This window comes from Amblyomma maculatum, chromosome 5 (assembly GCF_055883805.1).
Source record: "Amblyomma maculatum isolate TAMU_Amacu chromosome 5, ASM5588380v1, whole genome shotgun sequence".
Taxonomy (NCBI): domain Eukaryota; kingdom Metazoa; phylum Arthropoda; class Arachnida; order Ixodida; family Ixodidae; genus Amblyomma; species Amblyomma maculatum.
The window spans coordinates 156009777-156021818 of record NC_139348.1 but is presented as its reverse complement, the minus strand read 5'-3'; the positions used below and the strand labels follow the sequence as shown (position 1 = coordinate 156021818).

The following is a 12042-nucleotide window of genomic DNA, read 5'->3' as shown; positions in this document are numbered from 1 at the left end:
AAATGGTGTGAATACTTCGGTTTATTTTTTTTGCTGTGAGATCTAGGCTTGGCATTTGCCGCTTTGCCTTTTTGTTATTGCCAGGCTTTGATAATTTTCTTTTTATTGCCAGGCTTTGACACTTTTTTTTTTATTGCCAGGCTTTGACAGACATCAAAATGTATTGCAGGAAAAAAAGTAAAAGCCGCCAACTCCTACAAGCATGGCTCCTTGATAGGGCTCGAGGGCGAGCGGAGAAAACATGTGCTGCTTCGCAGTGTGTTGCAGCTCATGCACACTGAATTAGACTCTCCAGAAGCAAATGCCGCGTGCGGTTTCCAAACAGCTTGGGAGTACTCATTGAAACCATGCTTGAAAAACCATGTCCTTCGTCGGCCGCGAATATCCCTCCGTAGGACGAGTCCACCAGCGCGGTCCCGCGACAGCGCAGCGCGTCCGACGATGTACTACGTACCCTCGGGCGACGGGGAAGCCATTGATACGTGGGCTGCAGCACAGATGTCCGCACAGTCCCACCGCGCCTCATGCAACATGCTGTTCCCCCTCGGAGAATGCGCTGGCGCCACTCGACTTCGGCCGCGGGCGAGCTCAACATTAATGGTCAAATCGTGCCTCAACTCTGCACTCGGCAGGCTCCGAAAGGTTGTCCACTTATCCGGTGACAACTTGAAATGTCCCCACGCCACACAAGCGAATTGTGATGATGCGACAATCAACACAGCACAGACGTCGGTGGCTGATCATGATTATCCATGGCGCTGGTTTAGCGTGAGCAGCAGGGATGGCCGGAGGCTAGCCATGGCCACATTCGTAAAGTGATAGCGTGGCAGAAGTCCCGAGTCGCTGTCACTCTCAGCCGATGCATTAGAGAGGTTTGGTGCATCCTCGTCGTATCCGCTTTCGTGAAAAGTTTGGTATACCGGTATAACGAAGTCCAGACAGCGAGCGAGCGATGCATGTTCGCCATGTTAACAAGTGGAATGGCGGTTGAGGAGCGGCCAAGGTAGCGTCATCACCGACTCGAGATTCTCGAGAAAACTCAAGTTTTCTCCACCGCTGGAGGAGCGATTCCTGTGGAGGTTGCTTTCTGAAACGAAAAACAGGCCTCGAAGGCCGCTTGGAGTAGAAGTTCGAGTGAAGGTGTGTTTGTGAATATGGCAGTTAGACACGTCTGTGTGTAGTGAAATTCAAGACAAGAAGGCGAAGATTCAAGATTCAAACGTCTTGCAGCTGCTTAGAGACGAGCTATGGAGTCTGCGTCATTGTTTAACACACAATACCATCTGTTGGAACAAGAAAAGTACTCAAAATACGCGCGGAGTCTAAAGCAAAATGGCCACTGCCACAGTGCTACTTTCCTGGGAGCTGTACTGGTGGCCAGAGCTTCCGAGCTGCCCAAGAAAAAATGAATGCCGGACTCGTGTCAGCAAGTAGTCTGGGACTGCTTGAGACTGAAAATCGAACGTGCCCAGTTACCGAAACACTGGAGGGGTGTCGATACACTTCCACTTTCAGATTGTTTTCTTGCACATCAAAGCTTGGCAGTCGGTTGAAGTGAAACAACTGCAACCTTGGTGCACTCAGCACCCCTACCTTTTAGCGTCCGTTTAAGAGATAAAGCTAAGCCAAGCACAGGCTTGGGCACGGGTGGTCCACATCTGCATATACAACCGCGGATAGAAGAATATGGACCACGCTTGGGCGGTCAGAGTCTTCTCACGCGTTAATTAGCAAACCATAACGCATGCTTTTTGCATATGCTTGTAATATTTACTTTTGTCTTTGCATGTGAGGACAGCAAGCTTATTTATTTCTATTAGATGACAGGACAGAAGTGTTTGAATCCGGAAGTGTGGTGCATTTTATTCTGTCCGCGACTGTACAGCCAGCCAAATCTTAAGCTGGCGTGCACGACAGCCGCCGTTTCTGTGCTCCTGCGTTTTAGTGCAGATAAAAGTTGGTGGAAGGTTAAGATTACGCAAGGGTTTGGTGATCTCTTGCTTATACTTGGACTTTTCGCAGGCTAACTCCTCTGTAGCACTCAGAATCACAGAAAATATGACCAGCACGCGCAACAATTAAACATTTGGGCGGCTGTACATCCACATTCGCAGAGTGCAAATATATGCTGCACGAAAGCAGTTGCACAATGAGTAGATTTGAGCCCTCTACCAATGCTTCATAATAGCTGGAGTTGGGGCACGGCAAGAAAGTTCCCAGCAAAAAAAAAAAAGAAAAAGAGAGAGAGGGTGAGAGATAGAATTAAAATAAGAAGCACGCACGCTCACCGTGTGCACAAAAAAAGTCTTGAAGTTCTTGGGCTCGGGCCGCAGTTCGGGGGACCAGGGGATCTCGCCCTTGAGTACCATAGCGGCAGGGTCCACATAGTACAGGTGGGGACCCGTTGTCAGCAGCAGCATTCGGCGACGTGCAAACAGGCCCTGTTTCATTCGTTCAGAAGCATGTTGACAACTGAATGCAATGTTCCACAACACAAGGAACCAAATATTCACCAAACAGTGCCAATTAAGGCACGCAAGGCCCACGACAGAAGTAAAACAAAGTGCGTTCTTCGCACTGAGATTTTTATTAGAGCACCACCTGAGCCGACGTCTCATGTGCAAGCATGCTTGATGCCACTGGTGGCGTTTATTCAAAATGGCTGAACAAGCATGTGAGACAGTCTTGCCATCGGCTACTGTCTTTTCAGCAATAACAGCTACAAATGAGACTGTTGCGCAAATGATAGATATGGCACAAAAGCGGCACAGTCCTGAGAGTTTTACATTTTCATGGAAGACGAGGAATACTCCTCAGAAAACGAAACAAGTGAAACTCGGGCTTGCAGAACAAGCATGTTGGTGAATGGCTTTCGCTGCCAAAATAAAAAAGCGGTGCACCAAACCGGCAAGTATGAAGACCAGCACAGGACGCCACCGCACTTCCCGTCTTTTCTTCATCCTTGTGTGTCTGTTGCACAGTTTTTTTGTTTTCTTGGTAAAAAAGACCTTTTCCCCTGACTACCTGGGCCAGCCATGCTCACACATGCGTGCAGTTACACAGAAGTCAGCAGAGAAGAAAAAAAAAAGCACTGAAAAAACAGAGCAGGTGGAGAAATATGCATAGCCAGTGAGTGATGCTTCCTGTCTTTTCACTTTTTCCTTTGACCTTCTGCTGCATTTTTGCAATAGGACAAGCTTCTCAACAGTACGTAGCAAACAATTAAAATGTAACTGTCCTTGGCTCGGCACCACATTCTAATGCCGCCTGTTGTTGAAGACAGCTTTCTTTCGGAGATTATTTTCCTCCAATCACTACCCCCACTTACACGAGGTAGATGACATTGGTTTTCCATCCATGTCGCTTTTTCCAGCAGGCAGTGTTTGATGAAGATGACATAGCCAGGGGATATGGTGATAAGATAACATGGCCACAGCTGCTGCAACCATTGTGGCGTACTGTCAGTGACCTCTGATGCTGGTTATTGCAGCTACTTCACGAATGCCTGTCTGAAGGTCAATCCCAATGCCCACTGAAGAAGACGTCATTCTCACCACCGATACGAACTGCTGTTAGTGCAATGCTGGCGCCATCTTTTATTGCATATTGGAACTACGCACCATTCCCCTGCCACACAGGCAACCTCAGTAACCGCACTGAGCCAATGAATCACTCAACTGACCACTGCCACACTGGTTTTCAGCTACCGCTCTGCACTGCCACAAATGAAGTATGCAAGTGATCTAAGGAACGACTGACCACTCAAAGGAGGTATATGACATAACCCTAAAATTCCTGCCTCAGAAGATGGATCGTAAAATTTGTTTGCCTATCGCAACTACTCTCGTGTCTTGAAATTGAAATGAACAGCTCCACAGATTGCTAGATGTGAACACACCTCCGCCATTTTTGCTGCGCGCCATGTCTTCGGATTTCGCACGCTTTCGCTTCTGTGCAAGCTTTGCGATGACCGAAAAGCAGGGATGCCGCACCACCGTTGAAGCAACAGCAGCTGCGGACAGAGAAGGACACTTGTAGTCATCGAATGGGGCAGCTTCGCTGGCAAGGAAAACGGAACGATTCTGAAATGAAATGCCGAGCTCAGGCCGAAATCTATCCACTGCTGCAGTGGCCAGCAGACAGCATCAAACGGTCAAGGATTTGGCCCACCATTCCCGAAACAGCTCCCAATTAAAAACTAGTACCATATTTACTCGCATAATGCTCGCACTTTTTTTCGCAGAAAATTGATGCTAAACTGAGGGGTGCAATAATTATGCGGGGAAAATTTGCGAGCAAATGTTTTGGAGCACTAAAAGCAAATTTATGTAGGTGAAAATCGGGATTCTTAGGTCAGCTATTGTAAATATGACCAAAAACATAATTTTCAAGCAGAACTTACCCTTGTTATAAAAGTACAGGGTCGCCAAAAGCGCTTTATTTACCGCACGAAGCCTTATCATCACTCCCCGCGTTCCGTGGTATAATGCTCACAGCAGACCATACAGTTCTACTCTTGATCAGAGACTTGATCAGAGTCTGTGTCGACACTGCAATCATCATTTCCAGTGGCGTACTACACAGAACTCGTTGGCGCCGAAGTGCCTGCTGGCAGCGCGATTGCCATGCTGTAGCCCCTACTCGAAAGCTTTCAGCTTAAAAGCTGCTGTATAACTTACGTACCGCCCCACCGCGATGCGGCCCCAAGAACACGGTAGACGGTGGAACAAAGTAAGCAACACGGACGGAACGAAGGAACAATGACAATGAGACGCGGAGACACCTCGCAAAATGGCGACGACTATGAGCATCATGGAGGTAAAAAAAAAAAAAACGAACATAACCGATGATGATGATCTACCCGAGCACGCTATCGCCGCCTGGTAGCGCGTGCACACAAAGAGGCCAGCTAGGTTCAGTAGCGCTCCAAAGATGGCGCTTGTTACTACTAGCAGACAACTTCGCGGTGGTAATATTGGTGGTGTGATGATTATGCGAGGAAAAAAAAAATTCCAATTTTTGACGCCCAATGTTGGGGGTGCGAGCACAACACGAGTGCGAGCATTATGCGAGTAAATACGATATTACATTCCTTTTAAAATGTGCCCTTCAGCTTCGCTGTTCACTTAGTGCCATATGTTGCACAGCATGTATATCTCTCAACAACCAATTGAAATACCTTTGAACAGCAGCATTGCACACGGATGTCCTCAAAAAGCCCATAGCCAGTGGCCATTAAGATTGCCCATGTGAAAGGGGTATAACAAGGCTCGCTATCAAGCTGATGCGAACGCCAAAGGATACAGGAATGTTGCATCTCCAAAAATTGCATTGCCAAAAAAGGCAGTTAGTTCAGCAGTGACTAAGGAGACACTAAGCTACCAAACCGAGCATACAATAAGGACAAATGAAAGACGAAATGAAAGAATGAATGCAAGTGAAAGACCCAACCCAACCATATATAGTTCACTACGCTGCCTGCAGCCATTTTAACTTTCACTCTGCACAGCAGACACCAGTTAAGACGAACTCTATTAAGATGAATTCTCGGATAAGATGAACAATGCGAGATCATTGGTTGATTTCCCCATTGGACTCTGTGTAAAAGATAAATGCCGGCTTGCGGCGAACTGTTTCACATGCATTTTGGCTAAGGTGACCTTTGCAGAAACCATACACCACTGTGGCCCCACAGAGCACTGTCAAAAAATAAATAAAAGGTGTTTTATAAAATTCTCCAGCGCAAGAAAGTGCACTCAGACAAGATGGCATCTGCACACTTTCATTCTACACTGCCAGAGCGTGCTTTGTTCGGGAGAACCTTACTTGCTGGAGCAGAAAGAGCAGAGTACAATCACACCTGTGCTGGCAAATATCAGCCCTACATGTGGACGCTGGCCCACACAGACTAAAAGGCGCATACAAAACGTGCCTGCCCGTTGAACTGGGGAATAAACACTCCGGGACCAGTACAACTGTTGTCGCCGTGCAGAATTTTCCGGACACCACCACAGTGCACATTGTCTGTGGCATATACATAGAGGCTTCTCGCGCATAATCTGCCGGTGTATAACCCGAACTTCGAACCACCTGAAATAAAGTATCCTCGGGTATAGCCCACCAACTTTATCTCAAATAAATATAACTAGGCAGTTACAAATGTGCAAACAGTTACCAGATGTTTTCAATATAAACATATTCCAAAAACATCGCCATGGTACTACCACTGCTGTCACTCAAGGCTTCACCACTGCCCGCAAAAGTGTACAGCAAAACCTCGCTATTTCGGGCCGCACCCCTAATTCAATAAATCTGACCAGAGTCCTGCCAAACGCCAATACAAGTCTGTGGCATTGAAAGCTCGTTCATCGGACGCCACGCGGATGGCATCGATTAATTTGGCCAGGCTCTCGAGCGGCACAGTGTCGAGGTATGGCCTGCTCAACAGACAATTGTCCAAATATTTGCACTTGGGCTTGAACTGCATATTATACTTTTCCTGTACCCCCCTGTTGTGCATGCAATGATAGACACATTGCTGAGCTACAAGAATGATGGAGTATCCAGCCACACACCTTCGTTTTTGGGGCTTATCTGCCAGCCACGCTGATCAGCCTGCCACACGCTGCACGCCGTTAAGAATGATAATTGCCTTGTCACTTTGTTTTTCAAAGGTGCCATGCCCCAGAAGTACAAATGCAGACTTCCCTCGCTCATGATTGAGCAGCACTTGTTCTTTCAGCAAATTGAAACTCTGTACCCATCATGTGCTGTTTACCATCTGTACCCGCCTACATGCCGCGCCACAAGCGAAAAAGCTCGAGCTCTATGTCAGTGCATACTAAAAGAAGATGCAGAGACCTTCGCGCACTCCTGATGATGTGTGCCAAAAGTACTACCCAAACCTGTGCAAAATCGCAGTTGTCATGGCACCCTACTTTGCAACAGCACTTTAAGGTCTTTCTTGTGTGCAACTGTTTTATTGCCTTTCCTTTTCTCTACAGTGCTGCGTGCAAACTTCATAAGTACGGTTTCACATGGTCTATCTTAACCAAAGGTCATGCAAAACATCACTCGAAAATATTTTCTTTTACACTGAGCCCAAGCGAAACCAACCAAATTCTCCAGTCCGAACCAATGACACCCGAAAGCATCCACGTTTTCATTGCTCCTTCGTTCACTCCCCTATGGGCTCTTCAGACACAAGAGCAGTAATGCACTAGAACAGTGAAGCAACAACTACGACGACTACACCAGTGTTTATATGCCCTACAGAACCTGAATTAAACTTTGATGCCACAGCTACTGTTCAGCTGCTGAAAACAAAACTGACGCAATGTAAAAGAATAAATTAGTCATCAATTATTTACCGGCCGTAACAAAGTGGTGACCTGTGCATGTAGCTCATGTCTTGCCAGCCCCAAAGAAAGCACTTTGAGCCCACCTTGACGTGGCACTCACCTTTCGCTTGTCAACAAGTCCCTGCTTGAGGATCAGGTTGCCCTGGACAAACTTGTGGTACTGGTTCGTCTCGGCCTGCTTCTGGAGCCGCCGGCTGTGCTCCTCAGGACCAAAGTCCAGGATGTGCAGCTGCGTCCGCGAGATCCGCTGCTGAGGAGGTTGTGTTCGTTGTTGCTGTGGTTGCTGCTGCTGAGAAGGTGAGGTTGGCGAGGAGACTGCGGGTGCATCATCATCTTGGAATGCAAGGCCCAAGAGGCGTGTCATCTGCTTGTCGTCAAGCCCAGGCTCCAAGTCATCGGGTACCTGAGAAAAAATGGTACGGCTGAGCATACAGTACACACTGTTCCAAATGCTTCTAACCCCTAGAAAACCCTAGACTTTCGATAAGTGCTAAGGGACCCGATTGAAACTTATGCAGGAAAACAGCACGCAGACACACACAGCCCATAAAGACAATGGCCAAATTCAAAAGTCAAGCCATCTGCTACAGTTATCGACCAATTTTTTGGCCCTACACACACCCTGACACTGCAGTGCTTCCCTCTTGCACTCACCACTCTTACCATAGCACTCCTCCCAGTGCTGAATTGCTTCTGGTACAGTCGACGACCGATTTTTCGGACTCTCAACGGACTGCGAATCGGGCAGTCTGAAAAAACAAATGTGCACCTAAAAAGCTTAATTTATTGCCTACTATTGACTTTGAGGCCGGAGAAAAACGTGAATGCTTTTCTGCACCACGCTCCGCTTCCGTGCTAACAGGCCTGCCTGAATTTCGGCAAGAGTCGCAGTGTCGCCGTAAGCCGACGAAAGGGTTGAGACTACTTGCATCAGCTCAGCTTGCGTCAGCTGCGCTGCTGCAGGTGAGTCATCGTCGTCGTCGCTCTCAGACTCCGCAAACACTTAGCAAATAATTTCTGCACCTGTGAGCCCAGCGCACAGGTCCAACTCGTGATCCACGTTTGTGAACTCTGAAAACGAGACGGTCGATGAAATTTCGACATCTGCAATGTGAAGGTCGTCAATGAGCTGCTCCCTGCCTGACAGCTGCTCGACGACGCTCTCCTCGTCCAAGGCAGCCGACTCGTCATTCAGCACAAATCCCGCGTGGTGGAAGCAATTGCGCAGCGTTGTGGGTGCCACAGACTTCCACGCATCGGCGAGCATACTAAGTGCTCCAAGCAAATTGACAAAGTAGGTTTTCCCACTGTCGAGGCACACCACCACCACCAACCACTAGATCACAACACCGACTCCGTAGTGTGCCTTCCCGCTGCTGCGTTGCACACAAAAAGAAAAAAAAAAGCTCCTTATAAAATCCGCAAACAGCTTCTTGAAGAACTGAAGCCGATTCTATTAAATGCGAGCCACAGTAGTGACAGAACGTAGTTCTCATATCAGCACGACCACAGCTAGGCCTACTCGCTATGCTCGGCAACACACGTGAAACGCACGGCAAACACACAGAGGAACAGACAGTCGAAGCGATCAAGCTAAAAGAAGAAAAAAAGCACTCCGGCAGCGAGCAGCGACATTGTTGCGAAAGCGGAAGCTGCTAGGCAAATAACATAGCTTCGATCCAGCGTCAGTTTAGCTGAGGAGCGGAAAAAGTAAACAATTAAGATAGCAGCGACACTGCTCAAAATGTGTGGCAGTTCACCCGCCTGACGCTTGGAATGTCCGAAAAATGGAATAGCCCTACTTAGAGTGTCCGAAATTTTGAGCCGCGTAATACATTGACTTTATAAGGCATGTCCTGGGGCTGGTAAAAAGTCCAAATAATCAAGCATGTCTGATAAATTGGGTGTCCAAAAAATCAGTCGTCGACTGTATTTCTTACCTCCCTGCTTTCATTACTATGCCGACATCTTCCCCAACGTTGATCCAGGGGTTCCTTCCATCACCGACCATTGTCTCAAAAACTAGGAGGCACATTGGACCTCTAAAGTGCGATGAGGCGAAAGCTTATATTGCGCGGTGGTCTGAAGCCCTCCACTATGGCACTTCTTTCCCTCTTTTTTCACTCCCACCTTTCTCCTTTTCCTTACAGCTTGGTTGAGGTGTGCGCGGAGAATTGTGACAGATACTGTACCTTTTCTTTCTTGTAAACCAATCTGAAACGCCGCCGATGCCTACTGTACTGCATCTGCTTCTGTATGCTGGGCGCTGCACGGGCGCCTGGATCGGACGCCCGGTGGGTAAGCTTCATATATGCGTGATTCACCTGCTGAAGTCATGACCAGATGTGACGTCACCATGACGTCAGTCCCAGTTATCAGGTATGGCCGGATGTGACATCATGATGACGTCACATCCAGTCATGACGATACCAGGCGACGACATCATAGTCATTCATCTCTGTCATTATTATCATGACTGTCATCACTAACTACCAGTAACTATCATTATCAGCCACTATCTACCATTAACTAGTGGTGACGGTCTCCATGGCAACCGCGCTGGTATGACTAAGATAAGTTTGTCACGTGCCTGGCGTGGCTGTCAGGATGATTGACACCTATAGTGGGACAGGACGCCGGACGTGAGTATGAGGCATTAAAGGCTTTCGCCTTGATAGCAGAAGTGCCTCATGCAGCAACAGACACCCTGACCCCTGACCCTGACACCCTGACCCACAGGACTGATGGCACTCGGCAGTTCCCCCTCCACCCCTTTCCTCCAGAGAGCAAGATATCACCCTTACACAGTACTGGGAGCGCAGTTCCTCATTGCTCGACGTGCCGGGCAGGAAAGGGAGCATCTTGGGGGGTTCCATCTCAGGAAGCTTCTCCCACCGGACCTCAGTGAAGAACTCGTGTCCCTTGAGGGCCGGGTAGCCGCCCCGGGATGCCGCGCCCAGCCGCTGGTTTGGGTCGATCACCTGGGGCATGACATGATAGCCACACAATGAACATAGCTCCACAGGATGTCCTACATCAGAAGGTCACAAATTCATAAGATACACCAACAAGCCTGAGCTCTTGATTTGGTTTATCAGGTTTAATGTCCCAAAGCGACTAAGGCTCAATTAAGGCTATGAAGGACGCCGCAGTGGAAGGCTCCGGAAATTTCAACCACCTGGAATTCCAATAGCGTGCAGTGACATTACACAGTACATGGGGGACCACGCTTTTCGCCTCCATAGAAAAGCAGCCTTCTGACAGATCTTGTTTCTCCTGGCTTGATGACAAACCATAATGGAGACACGTCTGCTCATTGTCGGCTCATTGCAAGCTGCTCAATTCACCCTCACCTTACCATGTGATCTGCTAGCCATCCCGGTTAGCTCAGCCGGTAGAAAGACTACCCTGGGCAAGGACAAATTTTTCTTACAAACTAAGAAGTTTCCATACAGCTTTCCCTTGTAGCCATATGGGTGCATTTGAGTGGGGAAGCTGCCTGTTTCATGAGCTGTTGCTTAAACGTACAGTGTTTCCAATGCACGGGCACAATGCATGGATGAACTAGTGAGCTGGACTGATGCAATGTTTCCTGGATTGCAGGCGTGTGAGTAGCTAAACAAGCTAGCGCAACTATATCGAGTAGCAGAGCTGTTAACCCCCCTTCCTGTGCCCACGTCTAATGCAGTACGAAGCAACTTCATGGCCTGCCTTTCTGCAAACGTCAGCAGAAGAGCCCAGTTACTGACCTGAATTAGTAGCACACCTTATTGCCACTACAGCACTACCACCTCTCCCCCCAGCCCCTCAGTCAAACTCGTTACCAGGGTGTCTAGCAAACCACTAAGATCTCTACTTATATTCCACTTTATTACAAACCTCAAAAAGACACGCACACAGACCTCCCACCTCCTCTCCTAGTCCACCTCAACTCGCATACCATTTTTACCCTCTCAACCTCCCTGACATCACCAAAGAGTTGCGCAACCTCACTGAAGCGCTGCTTGGTCGACCACTTGCTCAGGCCACCCAGGAGCGGCGGCAGGTGATTCAAACTATCGGTGGAAGAACCCAATTTACACTCGCATCAACCGGCTGCATCTTACAGTTGAAATCATGTGATTCGGGTTTGAATTCACTGGCTGCATTTTACAACTGAAGTTATCAAAATATTCGAATTTACAAAATTCACTGTATGTATCAGATATTACAGCAAGCACCAGGTTTCCAAAGATCGTAGGACATTACGACAAAGCACAGACTGCCTGTTATGATACATACACCTGGAGCATTGCCGTTTACAGCGCCCGTAACACTCAGGCAGCCACCCCTGGAGGGTCAATCTCCAAGCAGGGACACTCACCAAGAGGTTCTCAACAAGGTCGCGAACGATGGCGTTGAAGCCATCAGGGAACTCGTATTTCAGCTTGAGAATCTTCTGGAACGTTAGGTACTCATTCCTGGATAGAACACCAAAGGCAGCATGTGAGATGCCTTGCAACCTACAGCTTAAAGTTAACTACACAATGCAAGCACATAACAGTTCACAGGCTATGCAGCTGCTACACATCAACTTATCAGTTGACGGCATTTTTTATTGGAATAGAGTCCAAGGCATTGTTAGTTGATATAGCACATGAATCGCAACATGAAATTTGACTTAATCTAAGATATGATTTAT

At 48.0% G+C, this 12042-nt stretch overlaps 1 protein-coding gene across 3 annotated transcripts in view; it reads right to left on the bottom strand.

Moving 5' to 3' along the window:
- Positions 1-12042, bottom strand: part of Pdk1 (Phosphoinositide-dependent kinase 1) — a 41877-nt gene that overhangs the window by 8612 nt on the left and 21223 nt on the right. For 2 of the 3 annotated variants that reach the window (XM_084604787.1, XM_084604788.1), the window contains exons 10-14: positions 11725-11821; positions 10166-10342; positions 7462-7764; positions 3899-4012; positions 2289-2441 (exon numbers count right to left, since the gene is read on the bottom strand). In XM_084604787.1, the coding sequence (XP_084460913.1) occupies positions 2289-2441; positions 3899-4012; positions 7462-7764; positions 10166-10342; positions 11725-11821 (844 nt within the window). The remainder of the gene's footprint in view (positions 1-2288; positions 2442-3898; positions 4013-7461; positions 7765-10165; positions 10343-11724; positions 11822-12042) is intronic. The other variant, XM_084604789.1, reaches the window with a different exon arrangement.